Source organism: Oncorhynchus keta, chromosome 15, assembly GCF_023373465.1.
Source record: "Oncorhynchus keta strain PuntledgeMale-10-30-2019 chromosome 15, Oket_V2, whole genome shotgun sequence".
In the NCBI taxonomy this organism is placed as follows: Eukaryota; Metazoa; Chordata; class Actinopteri; order Salmoniformes; family Salmonidae; genus Oncorhynchus; species Oncorhynchus keta.
Window position 1 is genome coordinate 4634717 of NC_068435.1, and position 17163 is coordinate 4651879.

Sequence of the window (17163 nt, forward strand, 5' to 3'; positions counted from 1 at the left end):
CTTCCAGATACGGTCGTATGTACTAGATACATATACACTGTCCAATAGTATAGTCGCAGAGACTTCCACTATATGTACTAGATACACGTGGTATACACTGTCCAACTAAGCAGAGACTTCCACTACGGTCGTTATGTACTAGATACACGTGGTGTACACTGTCCAACTAATAGTCGCAGAGACTGACCAGATATGTACTAGATACACGTGGTATAACACTGTCCAACTAATTCGCAGAGACTTCCACTACGGTCGTATGTACCAGATACACGTGGTGTACACTGTCCAACTAGATCGCAGAGACTTCCAGTACGGTTATGTACTAGATACACGTGTTATACACTGTCCAACTAGTATCCGCAGAGACTTCCACTGACGGTCGTATGTACTAGATACACGTGGTGTACACTGTCCAACTAATTCGCAGAGACTTCCACTACGGATATGTACTAGATACACGTGGTATACACTGTCCAACTAATTCGCAGAGACTTCCACTACGGTCCATGTACTAGATACACGTGGTGTACACTGTCCAACTAATTCGCAGAGACTTCCACTACGGTCGTATGTACTAGATACGTGGTATACACTGTCCAACTATCCGCAGAGACTTCCATTACGGATAAACCATGTATAGATACACGTGGTATACACTGTCCAACTAACGCAGAGACTTCCACTACGGTTATATGTACTAGATACACGTGGTGTACACTGTCCAACTAATTCCGCAGAGACTTCCACTACGGTCGTATGTACTAGATACACGTGGTGTACACTGTCCAACCATTCGCAGAGACTTCCACTACGGTCGTATGTACTAGATACACGTGGTGTACACTGTCCAACTAATTCGCAGAGACTTCCAATACGGACCATGTACTAGATACACGTGGTGTACACTGTCCAACCATCCGCAGAGACTTCCACTACGGTCGTATGTACTAGTATACACGTGGTATACACTGTCCAACTAATTCGCAGAGACTTCCACTACGGTCGTATGTACTAGATACACGTGGTGTACACTGTCCAACTAATTCGCAGAGACTTCCACTACGGTCGTATGTACTAGATACACGTGGTGTACACTGTCCAACTGACGCAGAGACTTCCACTACGGTCGTATGTACTAGATACACGTGGTGTACACTGTCCAACTAATTCGCAGAGACTTCCACTACGGTCGTATGTACTAGATACACGTGGTGTACACTGTCCAACTAATTCGCAGAGACTTCCACTACGGTCGTATGTACTAGATACACGTGGTGTACACTGTCCAACTACCCGCAGAGACTTCCACTACGGTCGTATGTACTAGATACACGTGGTATACACTGTCCAACTAATTCGCAGAGACTTCCACTACGGTCGTATGTACTAGATACACGTGGTGTACACTGTCCAACTAATTCGCAGAGACTTCCACTACGGTCGTATGTACTAGATACACGTGGTGTACACTGTCCAACTAATTCGCAGAGACTTCCACTACGGTCGTATGTACTAGATACACGTGGTATACACCGTCCAACTAATTCGCAGAGACTTCCACTACGGTCGTATGTACTAGATACACGTGGTGTACACCGTCCAACTAATTCGCAGAGACTTCCACTACGGTCGTATGTACTAGATACACGTGGTGTACACTGTCCAACTAAATGATTACTTGCAGGTTCCTTCTCAACAATACAACCACGATAGGAAATCATACAATATAAGAATTGGAACATAAAGTAAATGGTAATAGAATATAATAAACATTTTAGCATCAATACAATACAGGAAGGCAGCATTTATAGTCCAGTATTTACATGTGTTTTGGGGAAGGGAGATGGGGGAGCAGGTGATCAGTCCAGTTCAAGTGTTCAGCAGATGGCTTGTAGATAGAAACTGTCTCTGAGCCTGTTGGTATCACGCCTCATGCTCTGATACAGTCTGATGGCTTGTAGATAGAAACTGTCTCTGAGCCTGTTGGTATCACGCCTCATGCTCTGATACAGTCTGATGGCTTGTAGATAGAAACTGTCTCTGAGCCTGTTGGTATCACACCTCATGCTCTGATACAGTCTGATGGCTTGTAGATAGAAACTGTCTCTGAGCCTGTTGGTATCACGCCTCATGCTCTGATACAGTCTGATGGCTTGTAGATAGAAACTGTCTCTGAGCCTGTTGGTATCACGCCTCATGCTCTGATACAGTCTGATGGCTTGTAGATAGAAACTGTCTCTGAGCCTGTTGGTATCACGCCTCATGCTCTGATACAGTCTGATGGCTTGTAGATAGAAACTGTCTCTGAGCCTGTTGGTATCACGCCTCATGCTCTGATACAGTCTGATGGCTTGTAGATAGAAACTGTCTCTGAGCCTGTTGGTATCACACCTCATGCTCTGATACAGTCTGATGGCTTGTAGATAGAAACTGTCTCTGAGCCTGTTGGTATCACGCCTCATGCTCTGATACAGTCTGATGGCTTGTAGATAGAAACTGTCTCTGAGCCTGTTGGTATCACGCCTCATGCTCTGATACAGTCTGATGGCTTGTAGATAGAAACTGTCTCTGAGCCTGTTGGTATCACACCTCATGCTCTGATACAGTCTGATGGCTTGTAGATAGAAACTGTCTCTGAGCCTGTTGGTATCACGCCTCATGCTCTGATACAGTCTGATGGCTTGTAGATAGAAACTGTCTCTGAGCCTGTTGGTATCACGCCTCATGCTCTGATACAGTCTGATGGCTTGTAGATAGAAACTGTCTCTGAGCCTGTTGGTATCACGCCTCATGCTCTGATACAGTCTGATGGCTTGTAGATAGAAACTGTCTCTGAGCCTGTTGGTATCACACCTCATGCTCTGATACAGTCTGATGGCTTGTAGATAGAAACTGTCTCTGAGCCTGTTGGTATCACGCCTCATGCTCTGATACAGTCTGATGGCTTGTAGATAGAAACTGTCTCTGAGCCTGTTGGTATCACACCTCATGCTCTGATACAGTCTGATGGCTTGTAGATAGAAACTGTCTCTGAGCCTGTTGGTATCACGCCTCATGCTCTGATACAGTCTGATGGCTTGTAGATAGAAACTGTCTCTGAGCCTGTTGGTATCACGCCTCATGCTCTGATACAGTCTGATGGCTTGTAGATAGAAACTGTCTCTGAGCCTGTTGGTATCACACCTCATGCTCTGATACAGTCTGATGGCTTGTAGATAGAAACTGTCTCTGAGCCTGTTGGTATCACGCCTCATGCTCTGATACAGTCTGATGGCTTGTAGATAGAAACTGTCTCTGAGCCTGTTGGTATCACGCCTCATGCTCTGATACAGTCTGATGGCTTGTAGATAGAAACTGTCTCTGAGCCTGTTGGTATCACGCCTCATGCTCTGATACAGTCTGATGGCTTGTAGATAGAAACTGTCTCTGAGCCTGTTGGTATCACGCCTCATGCTCTGATACAGTCTGATGGCTTGTAGATAGAAACTGTCTCTGAGCCTGTTGGTATCACACCTCATGCTCTGATACAGTCTGATGGCTTGTAGATAGAAACTGTCTCTGAGCCTGTTGGTATCACGCCTCATGCTCTGATACAGTCTGATGGCTTGTAGATAGAAACTGTCTGAGCCTGTTGGTATCACGCCTCATGCTCTGATACAGTCTGATGGCTTGTAGATAGAAACTGTCTCTGAGCCTGTTGGTATCACACCTCATGCTCTGATACAGTCTGATGGCTTGTAGATAGAAACTGTCTCTGAGCCTGTTGGTACTGTCTCTGGAGCCTGTTGGTATCACGCCTCATGCTCTGATACAGTCTGATGGCTTGTAGATAGAAACTGTCTCTGAGCCTGTTGGTATCACGCCTCATGCTCTGATACAGTCTGATGGCTTGTAGATAGAAACTGTCTCTGAGCCTGTTGGTATCACGCCTCATGCTCTGATACAGTCTGATGGCTTGTAGATAGAAACTGTCTCTGAGCCTGTTGGTATCACGCCTCATGCTCTGATACAGTCTGATGGCTTGTAGATAGAAACTGTCTCTGAGCCTGTTGGTATCACACCTCATGCTCTGATACAGTCTGATGGCTTGTAGATAGAAACTGTCTCTGAGCCTGTTGGTATCACGCCTCATGCTCTGATACAGTCTGATGGCTTGTAGATAGAAACTGTCTCTGAGCCTGTTGGTATCACGCCTCATGCTCTGATACAGTCTGATGGCTTGTAGATAGAAACTGTCTCTGAGCCTGTTGGTATCACACCTCATGCTCTGATACAGTCTGATGGCTTGTAGATAGAAACTGTCTCTGAGCCTGTCGGTATCACGCCTCATGCTCTGATACAGTCTGATGGCTTGTAGATAGAAACTGTCTCTGAGCCTGTTGGTATCACACCTCATGCTCTGATACAGTCTGATGGCTTGTAGATAGAAACTGTCTCTGAGCCTGTTGGTATCACGCCTCATGCTCTGATACAGTCTGATGGCTTGTAGATAGAAACTGTCTCTGAGCCTGTTGGTATCACGCCTCATGCTCTGATACAGTCTGATGGCTTGTAGATAGAAACTGTCTCTGAGCCTGTTGGTATCAGACCTCATGCTCTGATACAGTCTGATGGCTTGTAGATAGAAACTGTCTCTGAGCCTGTTGGTATCAGACCTCATGCTCTGATACAATCTGATGGCTTGTAGATAGAAACTGTCTCTGAACCTGTTGGTATCAGACCTCATGCTCTGATACAATCTGATGGCTTGTAGATAGAAACTGTCTCTGAACCTGTTGGTATCAGACCTCATGCTCTGATACAATCTGATGGCTTGTAGATAGAAACTGTCTCTGAGCCTGTTGGTATCACGCCTCATGCTCTGATACAGTCTGATGGCTTGTAGATAGAAACTGTCTCTGAGCCTGTTGGTATCACGCCTCATGCTCTGATACAGTCTGATGGCTTGTAGATAGAAACTGTCTCTGAGCCTGTTGGTATCACGCCTCATGCTCTGATACAGTCTGATGGCTTGTAGATAGAAACTGTCTCTGAACCTGTCGGTATCACACCTCATGTTCCGATACCGTCTACCCGATGGTAAGGGAGTGAACAGCTCGTGGCTGGGGCGGATGTGGGGGTCCTTGGTGATGGGATGTGGGGTCCTTGGTGATGGGATGTGGGGGGTCCTTGATGATGGGATGTGGGGTCCTTGATGATGGGATGTGGGGTCCTTGGTGATGGGATGTGGGGAGTCCTTGGTGATGGGATGTGGGAGTCCTTGATGATGGGATGGGGAGTCCTTGGTGATGGGATGTGGGGTCCTTGGTGATGGGATGTGGGGAGTCCTTGGTGATGGGATGTGGGGAGTCCTTGGTGATGGGATGTGGGGAGTCCTTGGTGATGGGATGTGGGGTCCTTGGTGATGGGATGTGTGGAGTCCTTGGTGATGGGATGTGTGGGGTCCTTGGTGATGGGATGTGGGGAGTCCTTGGTGATGGGATGTGGGGTCCTTGGTGATGGGATGTGGGGTCCTTGGTGATGGGATGTGGGGTCCTTGGTGATGGGATGTGGGGTCCTTGGTGATGGGATGTGGGGTCCTTGGTGATGGGATGTGGGGTCCTTGGTGATGGGATGTGGGGGGTCCTTGGTGATGGGATGTGGGGTCCTTGATGATGGGATGTGGGGGTCCTTGGTGATGGGATGTGGGGTCCTTGGTGATGGGATGTGGGGTCCTTGGTGATGGGATGTGGGGTCCTTGATGATGGGATGTGGGAGTCCTTGATGATGGGATGTGGGAGTCCTTGGTGATGGGATGTGGGGAGTCCTTGGTGATGGGATGTGGGAGTCCTTGGTGATGGGATGTGGGGAGTCCTTGGTGATGGGATGTGGGGAGTCCTTGGTGATGGGATGTGGGAGTCCTTGGTGATGGGATGTGGGGTCCTGATGATGGGATGTGTGGGAGTCCTTGGTGATGGGATGTGGGGTCCTTGGTGATGGGATGTGGGGAGTCCTTGGTGATGGGATGTGGGGTCCTTGGTGATGGGATGTGGGGAGTCCTTGGTGATGGGATGTGGGGAGTCCTTGGTGATGGGATGTGGGGGGTCCTTGGTGATGGGATGTGGGGTCCTTGGTGATGGGATGTGGGGGGTCCTTGGTGATGGGATGTGGGGGGTCCTTGGTGATGGGATGTGGGGGTCCTTGGTGATGGGATGTGTATTGGTGATGGGATGTGGGGAGTCCTTGGTGATGGGATGTGGGGGGGTCCTTGGTGATGGGATGTGGGGTCCTTGATGATGGGATGTGGGGAGTCCTTGGTGATGGGATGTGGGGGGTCCTTGGTGATGGGATGTGGGGTCCTTGGTGATGGGATGTGGGGTCCTTGATGATGGGATGTGGGGTCCTTGGTGATGGGATGTGGGGTCCTTGATGATGGGATGTGGGGTCCTTGATGATGGGATGTGGGAGTCCTTGGTGATGGGATGTATTGGTGATGGGATGTGGGGGTCCTTGGTGATGGGATGTGTGGGGTCCTTGGTGATGGGATGTGGGGTCCTTGGTGATGGGATGTGGGGAGTCCTTGGTGATGGGGTGTGGGGTCCTTGGTGATGGGATGTGGGGAGTCCTTGGTGATGGGATGTGGGGAGTCCTTGGTGATGGGATGTGTATTGGTGATGGGATGTGGGCAGTCCTTGGTGATGGGATGTGGGGTCCTTGATGATGGGATGTGGGGGTCCTTGGTGATGGGATGTGGGGTCCTTGGTGATGGGATGTGGGGTCCTTGGTGATGGGATGTGGGGAGTCCTTGGTGATGGGATGTGGGGAGTCCTTGGTGATGGGATGTGGGGTCCTTGATGATGGGATGTGGGGGGTCCTTGTTGATGGGATGTGGGGTCCTTGGTGATGGGATGTGGGGAGTCCTTGGTGATGGGATGTGGGGTCCTTGGTGATGGGATGTGGGAGTCCTTGGTGATGGGATGTGGGGAGTCCTTGGTGATGGGATGTGGGTCCTTGGTGATGGGATGTGGGGAGTCCTTGGTGATGGGATGTGGGGTCCTTGGTGATGGGATGTGGGGAGTCCTTGGTGATGGGATGTGGGGAGTCCTTGGTGATGGGATGTGGGGAGTCCTTGGTGATGGGATGTGGGGTCCTTGATGATGGGATGTGGGGATGGTGATGGGATGTGGGGTCCTTGGTGATGGGAAGTGGGGAGTCCTTGGTGATGGGATGTGGGGTCCTTGGTGATGGGATGTGGGAGTCCTTGGTGATGGGATGTGGGGAGTCCTTGGTGATGGGATGTGGGGTCCTTGATGATGGGATGTGGGGAGTCCTTGGTGATGGGATGTGGGGTCCTTGGTGATGGGATGTGGGGAGTCCTTGATGATGGGATGTGGGGAGTCCTTGATGATGGGATGTGGGGTCCTTGGTGATGGGATGTGGGGAGTCCTTGATGATGGGATGTGGGGTCCTTGGTGATGGGATGTGGGGGGTCCTTGGTGATGGGATGTGGGGTCCTTGATGATGGGATGTGTGGGGTCCTTGGTGATGGGATGTGTGGGGTCCTTGGTGATGGGATGTGGGGTCCTTGGTGATGGGATGTGGGGGGTCCTTGATGATGGGATGTGGGGAGTCCTTGGTGATGGGATGTGGGGAGTCCTTGGTGATGGGATGTGGGAGTCCTTGGTGATGGGATGTGTGGGGTCCTTGATGATGGGATGTGTGGGGTCCTTGGTGATGGGATGTGTGGGGTCCTTGGTGATGGGATGTGTGGGGTCCTTGATGATGGGATGTGGGGAGTCCTTGGTGATGGGATGTGGGGAGTCCTTGGTGATGGGATGTGTGGGGTCCTTGATGATGGGATGTGTGGGGTCCTTGGTGATGGGATGTGGGGAGTCCTTGGTGATGGGATGTGGGGTCCTTGGTGATGGGATGTGGGGGGTCCTTGGTGATGGGATGTGGGGAGTCCTTGGTGATGGGATGTGGGGAGTCCTTGGTGATGGGATGTGGGGGGTCCTTGGTGATGGGATGTGGGGGGTCCTTGGTGATGGGATGTGGGGAGTCCTTGGTGATGGGATGTGGGGGGTCCTTGGTGATGGGATGTGGGGAGTCCTTGGTGATGGGATGTGGGGAGTCCTTGGTGATGGGATGTGGGGGGTCCTTGGTGATGGGATGTGGGGAGTCCTTGGTGATGGGATGTGGGGAGTCCTTGGTGATGGGATGTGTATTGGTGATGGGATGTGGGGTCCTTGGTGATGGGATGTGTATTGGTGATGGGATGTGTGGGGTCCTTGGTGATGGGATGGGAGTCCTTGGTGATGGGATGTGGGGAGTCCTTGGTGATGGGATGTGGGGAGTCCTTGGTGATGGGATGTGGGGAGTCCTTGGTGATGGGATGTGGGGAGTCCTTGGTGATGGGATGTGGGGTCCTTGGTGATGGGATGTGGGGTCCTTGGTGATGGGATGTGTGGGGTCCTTGGTGATGGGATGTGTGGAGTCCTTGGTGATGGGATGTGGGGGGTCCTTGGTGATGGGATGTGGGGGGTCCTTGGTGATGGGATGTGTGGGGTCCTTGGTGATGGGATGTGGGGTCCTTGGTGATGGGATGTGGGGTCCTTGGTGATGGGATGTGGGGTCCTTGGTGATGGGATGTGTGGGGTCCTTGGTGATGGGATGTGGGGTCCTTGGTGATGGGATGTGTGGGGTCCTTGGTGATGGGATGTGGGGTCCTTGGTGATGGGATGTGGGGGTCCTTGGTGATGGGATGTGGGGTCCTTGGTGATGGGATGTGGGGGTGCTTGGTGATGGGATGTGTGGGGTCCTTGGTGATGGGATGTGGGGTGCTTGGTGATGGGTTGTGTGGTCCTTGGTGATGGGATGTGGGGTCCTTGGTGATGGGATGTGTGGGGTCCTTGGTGATGGGATGTGGGGAGTCCTTGGTGATGGGATGTGGGGTCCTTGGTGATGGGATGTGTGGTCCTTGATGATGGGATGTGGGGTCCTTGGTGATGGGATGTGTGGTCCTTGATGATGGGATGTGTGGGGTCCTTGGTGATGGGATGTGTGGGGTCCTTGGTGATGGGATGTGGGGAGTCCTTGGTGATGGGATGTGGGGAGTCCTTGATGATGGGATGTGTGGGGTCCTTGATGATGGGATGTGTGGTCCTTGGTGATGGGATGTGGGGTCCTTGGTGATGGGATGTGTGGTCCTTGGTGATGGGATGTGGGGTCCTTGATGATGGGATGTGGGGAGTCCTTGGTGATGGGATGTGGGGTCCTTGATGATGGGATGTGGGGAGTCCTTGGTGATGGGATGTGGGGTCCTTGATGATGGGATGTGGGGAGTCCTTGGTGATGGGATGTGGGGAGTCCTTGGTGATGGGATGTGGGGAGTCCTTGGTGATGGGATGTGTGGGGTCCTTGATGATGGGATGTGGGGTCCTTGGTGATGGGATGTGGGGTCCTTGATGATGGGATGTGGGGAGTCCTTGGTGATGGGATGTGGGGTCCTTGGTGATGGGATGTGGGGAGTCCTTGGTGATGGGATGTGGGGAGTCCTTGGTGATGGGATGTGTGGGGTCCTTGATGATGGGATGTGGGGGGTCCTTGGTGATGGGATGTGGGGAGTCCTTGGTGATGGGATGTGGGGTCCTTGGTGATGGGATGTGGGGAGTCCTTGGTGATGGGATGTGGGGTCCTTGGTGATGGGATGTGGGGTCCTTGGTGATGGGATGTGGGGTCCTTGGTGATGGGATGTGGGGAGTCCTTGGTGATGGGATGTGTATTGGTGATGGGATGTGGGGTCCTTGATGATGGGATGTGGGGTCCTTGGTGATGGGATGTGGGGGGTCCTTGGTGATGGGATGTGGGGAGTCCTTGGTGATGGGATGTGGGGTCCTTGATGATGGGATGTGGGGTCCTTGGTGATGGGATGTGGGGTCCTTGGTGATGGGATGTGGGGGTCCTTGGTGATGGGATGTGGGGTCCTTGATGATGGGATGTGGGGAGTCTTGATGATGGGATGTGGGGAGTCCTTGGTGATGGGATGTGGGGAGTCCTTGGTGATGGGATGTGGGGAGTCCTTGGTGATGGGATGTGGGGAGTCCTTGGTGATGGGATGTGGGGTCCTTGGTGATGGGATGTGGGGAGTCCTTGGTGATGGGATGTGGGGTCCTTGGTGATGGGATGTGGGGAGTCCTTGGTGATGGGATGTGGGGAGTCCTTGGTGATGGGATGTGGGGAGTCCTTGATGATGGGATGTGGGGAGTCCTTGGTGATGGGATGTGGGGAGTCCTTGGTGATGGGATGTGGGGTCCTTGATGATGGGATGTGGGGAGTCCTTGGTGATGGGATGTGGGGGGTCCTTGGTGATGGGATGTGCCTTGGTGATGGGATGTGTGGGGTCCTTGATGATGGGATGTGGGGTCCTTGATGATGGGATGTGGGGTCCTTGATGATGGGATGTGGGGGTCCTTGATGATGGGATGTGGGGAGTCCTTGGTGATGGGATGTGGGGTCCTTGATGATGGATGTGTGGGGTCCTTGGTGATGGGATGTGGGGAGTCCTTGATGATGGGATGTGGGGAGTCCTTGATGATGGGATGTGGGGAGTCCTTGATGATGGGATGTGGGGTCCTTGATGATGGGATGTGGGGTCCTTGGTGATGGGATGTGGGAGTCCTTGGTGATGGGATGTGGGAGTCCTTGGTGATGGGATGTGTGGGGTCCTTGATGATGGGATGTGGGGAGTCCTTGGTGATGGGATGTGTGGTCCTTGGTGATGGGATGTGGGGTCCTTGGTGATGGGATGTGGGGAGTCCTTGGTGATGGGATGTGGGGAGTCCTTGGTGATGGGATGTGGGGAGTCCTTGGTGATGGGATGTGTATTGGTGATGGGATGTGGGGAGTCCTTGGTGATGGGATGTGGGGTCCTTGATGATGTGATGTGGGGGTCCTTGGTGATGGGATGTGGGGGGTCCTTGGTGATGGGATGTGGGGGGTCCTTGGTGATGGGATGTGGGGAGTCCTTGGTGATGGGATGTGGGGAGTCCTTGGTGATGGGATGTGGGGTCCTTGATGATGGGATGGGAGTCCTTGGTGATGGGATGTGGGGTCCTTGGTGATGGGATGTGGGGAGTCCTTGGTGATGGGATGTGGGGTCCTTGGTGATGGGATGTGGGGGGTCCTTGGTGATGGGATGTGGGGAGTCCTTGGTGATGGGATGTGGGGTCCTTGATGATGGGATGTGGGGAGTCCTTGGTGATGGGATGTGGGGTCCTTGGTGATGGGATGTGGGGAGTCCTTGATGATGGGATGTGGGAGTCCTTGATGATGGGATGTGGGGTCCTTGGTGATGGGATGTGGGGAGTCCTTGGTGATGGGATGTGGGGTCCTTGGTGATGGGATGTGGGGAGTCCTTGGTGATGGGATGTGGGGAGTCCTTGGTGATGGGATGTGGGGAGTCCTTGGTGATGGGATGTGGGGTCCTTGATGATGGGATGTGGGGAGTCCTTGGTGATGGGATGTGGGGTCCTTGGTGATGGGATGTGGGGAGTCCTTGGTGATGGGATGTGGGGTCCTTGGTGATGGGATGTGGGAGTCCTTGGTGATGGGATGTGGGAGTCCTTGGTGATGGGATGGGGTCCTTGATGATGGGATGGGGAGTCCTTGGTGATGGGATGTGGGGTCCTTGGTGATGGGATGTGGGGAGTCCTTGATGATGGGATGTGGGGAGTCCTTGATGATGGGATGTGGGGTCCTTGGTGATGGGATGTGGGGAGTCCTTGGTGATGGGATGTGGGGTCCTTGGTGATGGGATGTGGGGAGTCCTTGGTGATGGGATGTGGGGTCCTTGATGATGGGATGTGTGGGGTCCTTGATGATGGGATGTGTGGGGTCCTTGGTGATGGGATGTGTGGGGTCCTTGGTGATGGGATGTGTGGGGTCCTTGATGATGGGATGTGGGGAGTCCTTGGTGATGGGATGTGGGGAGTCCTTGGTGATGGGATGTGTGGGGTCCTTGGTGATGGGATGTGTGGGGTCCTTGGTGATGGGATGTGGGGTCCTTGGTGATGGGATGTGGGGTCCTTGATGATGGGATGTGGGGAGTCCTTGGTGATGGGATGTGGGGAGTCCTTGGTGATGGGATGTGTGGGGTCCTTGATGATGGGATGTGTGGGGTCCTTGGTGATGGGATGTGGGGAGTCCTTGGTGATGGGATGTGGGGTCCTTGATGATGGGATGTGGGGAGTCCTTGGTGATGGAATGTGGGGAGTCCTTGGTGATGGGATGTGGGGAGTCCTTGGTGATGGGATGTGGGGGTCCTTGGTGATGGGATGTGGGGAGTCCTTGGTGATGGGATGTGGGGGGTCCTTGGTGATGGGATGTGGGGGTCCTTGGTGATGGGATGTGGTCCTTGGTGATGGGATGTGGGGTCCTTGGTGATGGGATGTGTGGGGTCCTTGGTGATGGGATGTGTGGTCCTTGGTGATGGGATGTGGGGTCCTTGATGATGGGATGTGGGGTCCTTGGTGATGGGATGTGTGGGGTCCTTGGTGATGGGATGTGTGGTCCTTGGTGATGGGATGTGTGGTCCTTGGAGATGGGATGTGTGGTCCTTGGTGATGGGATGTGGGGTCCTTGATGATGGGATGTGGGGAGTCCTTGATGATGGGATGTGGGGGTCCTTGGTGATGGGATGTGGGGGTCCTTGGTGATGGGATGTGGGGGTCCTTGGTGATGGGATGTGGGGGTCCTTGATGATGGGATGTGGGGGTCCTTGGTGATGGGATGTGGGGGTCCTTGGTGATGGGATGTGGGGGTCCTTGGTGATGGGATGTGGGGAGTCCTTGGTGATGGGATGTGGGGTCCTTGGTGATGGGATGTGGGGTCCTTGGTGATGGGATGTGGGGTCCTTGATGATGGGATGTGGGAGTCCTTGATGATGGGATGTGGGGGTCCTTGGTGATGGGATGTGGGGGTCCTTGGTGATGGGATGTGGGGGTCCTTGGTGATGGGATGTGGGGGTCCTTGGTGATGGGATGTGGGGGTCCTTGGTGATGGGATGTGTGGTCCTTGGTGATGGGATGTGGGGTCCTTGGTGATGGGATGTGGGGTCCTTGATGATGGGATGTGGGGAGTCCTTGATGATGGGATGTGGGGGTCCTTGGTGATGGGATGTGGGGTACTTGATGATGGGATGTGGGGAGTCCTTGATGATGGGATGTGGGGGTCCTTGGTGATGGGATGTGGGGGTCCTTGGTGATGGGATGTGGGGGTCCTTGGTGATGGGATGTGGGGTCCTTGGTGATGGGATGTGGGGTCCTTGGTGAGGGGATGTGGGGGGGTCCTTGGTGATGGGATGTGTGGGGTCCTTGGGGATGGGATGTGTGGGGTCCTTGATGATGGGATGTGGGGGTCCTTGGTGATGGGATGTGGGGGTCCTTGGTGATGGGATGTGGGGTCCTTGGTGATGGGATGTGGGGTCCTTGGTGATGGGATGTGTGGGGTCCTTGGTGATGGGATGTGGGGTCCTTGGTGATGGGATGTGGGGTCCTTGGTGATGGGATGTGTGGGGTCCTTGGTGATGGGATGTGGGGGGTCCTTGGTGATGGGATGTGTGGGGTCCTTGGTGATGGGATGTGGGGGTCCTTGGTGATGGGATGTGGGGTCCTTGGTGATGGGATGTGGGGTCCTTGGTGATGGGATGTGTGGGGTCCTTAGTGATGGTCACACACACACACAGTCACACAGAAACACACACACAAACGCAGTCACACACACGCACAGTCACAGACACACAATCACACAGAAACACACACACCCACACACACACACAGAAACACACACAGTCACAGACACACACACACACTCACGGTCTCAGTCTGCCAGAAGGTGTCCACGACGGGACATCTCTTCTGACCAACAACCTCGTAGTACCAATGCCACGCCTCCGGGTTGATGGGCTCGCCTACAGTTCCCAGGATCCTCAGCGATGACAGGTCGTATCTGCAGAAAGTGACAGGGTTAGAGAGTAAAGGGGTGAGTTCGACAATGCAGTTGAGACTGATCAAGAAATCCCCTTGCATCATGAATAACTACTCAATATCATTTGTAAATCAGTCAGTCACAATTGGCCCATTCCCTTGATGAAGGGGAGTGGTCCAGGATGAAGGGGAGTGGTCCAGGATGATGGGGAGTGGTCCAGGATGATGGGGAGTGGTCCAGGATGATGGGGAGTGGTCCATGATGAAGGGGAGTGGTCCAGGATGATGGGGAGTGGTCCATGATGGAGAGTGGTCCATGATGAAGGAGAGTGGTCAATGATGATGGGGAGTGGTCCATGATGATGGGGAGTGGTCCATGTTGATGGGGAGTGGTCCATGATGATGGGGAGTGGTCCATGTTGATGGGGAGTGGTCCATGATGATGGGGAGTGGTCCGTGATGATGGGGAGTGGTCCATGATGATGGGGAGTGGTCCATGATGATGGGGAGTGGTCCATGATGATGGGGAGTGGTCCGTGTTGATGGGGAGTGGTCCATGATGATGGGGAGTGGTCCATGATGATGGGGAGTGGTCCATGATGATGGGGAGTGGTCCATGATGATGGGGAGTGGTCCATGATGATGGGGAGTGGTCCATGATGATGGGGAGTGGTCCATGATGATGGGGAGTGGTCCATGATGAAGGGACTGGGCCATGTTGATGGGGAGTGGTCCATGATGATGGGGAGTGGTCCATGTTGATGGGGAGTGGTCCATGTTGATGGGGAGTGGTCCATGATGAAGGGGAGTGGTCCATGATGAAGGGGAGTGGTCCATGATGATGGGGAGTGGTCCATGATGATGGGGAGTGGTCCATGTTGATGGGGAGTGGTCCATGATGATGGGGAGTGGTCCATGTTGATGGGGAGTGGTCCATGATGATGGGGAGTGGTCCATGATGATGGGGAGTGGTCCATGATGATGGGGAGTGGTCCATGATGATGGGGAGTGGTCCATGTTGATGGAGAGTGGGTCCATGATAATGGGGAGTGGTCCAAGATGATAGGGAGTGGTCCATGATGATGGGGAGTGGTCCATGATGATGGGGAGTGGTCCATGATGATGGGGAGTGGTCCATGATGATGGGGAGTGGTCCATGATGATGGGGAGTGGTCCATGATGATGGGGAGTGGTCCATGATGATGGGGAGTGGTCCATGATGATGGGGAGTGGTCCATGATGATGGGGAGTGGTCCATGATGAAGGGGAGTGGTCCCATGTTGATGGGGAGTGGTCCATGATGATGGGGAGTGGTCCATGATGATGGGGAGTGGTCCATGATGAAGGGGAGTGGTCCCATGTTGATGGGGAGTGGTCCATGATGATGGGGAGTGGTCCATGATGATGGGGAGTGGTCCATGATGATGGGGAGTGGTCCATGATGATGGGGAGTGGTCCATGATGATGGGGAGTGGTCCATGATGATGGGGAGTGGTCCATGTTGATGGGGAGTGGTCCATGATGATGGGGAGTGGTCCATGTTGATGGGGAGTGGTCCATGATGATGGGGAGTGGTCCATGTTGATGGGGAGTGGTCTATGATGATGGGGAGTGGTCCATGATGATGGGGAGTGGTCCCATGTTGATGGGGAGTGGTCTATGATGATGGGGAGTGGTCCATGATGATGGGGAGTGGTCTATGATGATGGGGAGTGGTCCATGATGATGGGGAGTGGTCCATGATGATGGGGAGTGGTCCAATATGATGTTTATTACTGCTGCTTTATTACTGCTTTATTACTGCTTTATTACTGCTGCTTTATTACTGCTGCTTTATTACTGCTGCTTTATTACTGCTGCTTTATTACTGCTGCTTTATTACTGCTTTATTACTGCTGCTTTATTACTGCTTTATTACTGCTGCTTTATTACTGCTGCTTTATTACTGCTGCTTTATTACTGCTGCTTTATTACTGCTTTATTACTGCTGCTTTATTACTGCTGCTTTATTACTGCTGCTTTATTACTGCTTTATTACTGCTGCTTTATTACTGCTTTATTACTGCTGCTTTATTACTGCTGCTTTATTACTGCTGCTTTATTACTGCTGCTTTATTACTGCTGCTTTATTACTGCTGCTTTATTACTGCTTTATTACTGCTTTATTACTGCTGCTTTATTACTGCTTTATTACTGCTGCTTTATTACTGCTGCTTTATTACTGCTGCTTTATTACTGCTTTATTACTGCTGCTTTATTACTGCTGCTTTATTACTGCTTTATTACTGCTGCTTTATTACTGCTTTATTACTGCTGCTTTATTACTGCTTTATTACTGCTGCTTTATTACTGCTTTATTACTGCTGCTTTATTACTGCTGCTTTATTACTGCTGCTTTATTACTGCTGCTTTATTACTGCTGCTTTATTACTGCTTTATTACTGCTTTATTATTACTGCTTTATTGCTGCTTTATTACTGCTGCTTTATTACTGCTTTATTACTGCTGCTTTATTACTACTGCTTTATTACTGCTTTATTACTGCTGCTTTATTACTGCTTTATTACTGCTGCTTTATTACTGCTTTATTACTGCTTTATTGCTAATTTATTACTGCTTTATTACTGCATTATTACTGCTTTATTGCTGCATTATTACTGCTTTATTATTGCTGCTTTATTACTGCTTTATTGCTGCATTATTACTGCTTTATTGCTGCATTATTACTGCTTTATTACTGCATTATTACTGCTTTATTACTGCTTTACAGCTGCTTTATTGCTGCTTTATTACTGCTTTATTGCTGCTTTATTGCTGCTTTATTACTGCTTTATTGCTGCTTTATTACTGCTTTATTATTACTGCTTTATTGCTGCTTTATTACTGCTGCTTTATTACTGCTGCTTTATTACTGCTTTATTGCTGCTTTATTACTGCTGCTTTATTACTGCTGCTTTATTATTGCTGCTTTATTACTGCTGCTTTATTACTGCTGCTTTATTACTGCTGCTTTATTATTGCTGCTTTATTACTGCTGCTTTATTATTGCTGCTTTATTACTGCTGCTTTATTACTGCTGCTTTATTATTGCTGCTTTATTGCTGCTTTATTACTGCTTTATTACTGCATTATTACTGCTTTATTACTGCTGCTTTATTACTGCTTTATTACTGCTGCTTTATTGCTGCTTTATTATTACTGC

General features: G+C 51.6%; 2 protein-coding genes across 7 annotated transcripts in view; both read right to left on the reverse strand.

The window, feature by feature from the left end:
- The window catches only part of LOC118376219 (acetyl-coenzyme A synthetase, cytoplasmic-like), a 78180-nt gene that overhangs the window by 16603 nt on the left and 44414 nt on the right, over nt 1-17163 (reverse strand). Inside the window, exon 11 of the mRNA XM_052462910.1 lies at nt 13851-13983. Within this exon, the coding sequence (XP_052318870.1) occupies nt 13851-13983 (133 nt within the window). The remainder of the gene's footprint in view (nt 1-13850; nt 13984-17163) is intronic.
- LOC127907521 (uncharacterized) lies at nt 1877-4574 on the reverse strand. Of its 6 annotated transcripts, none has more exons than XM_052462914.1 (3): nt 4062-4308; nt 3184-3579; nt 1877-2919 (listed from the first exon to the last, which is right to left on the reverse strand). In XM_052462914.1, the coding sequence occupies exons 1-3, from the start codon at nt 4262-4264 to the stop codon at nt 1878-1880; spliced, it is 1641 nt and encodes a 546-aa protein (XP_052318874.1). In that variant the 5' UTR covers nt 4265-4308; the 3' UTR covers nt 1877. The 6 variants fall into 6 exon arrangements, with proteins under 6 accessions (XP_052318874.1, XP_052318873.1, XP_052318876.1 ...); XM_052462913.1 differs by having other exon boundaries at nt 2986-3579; XM_052462916.1 differs by lacking the exons at nt 3184-3579; nt 4062-4308 and adding an exon at nt 4392-4574.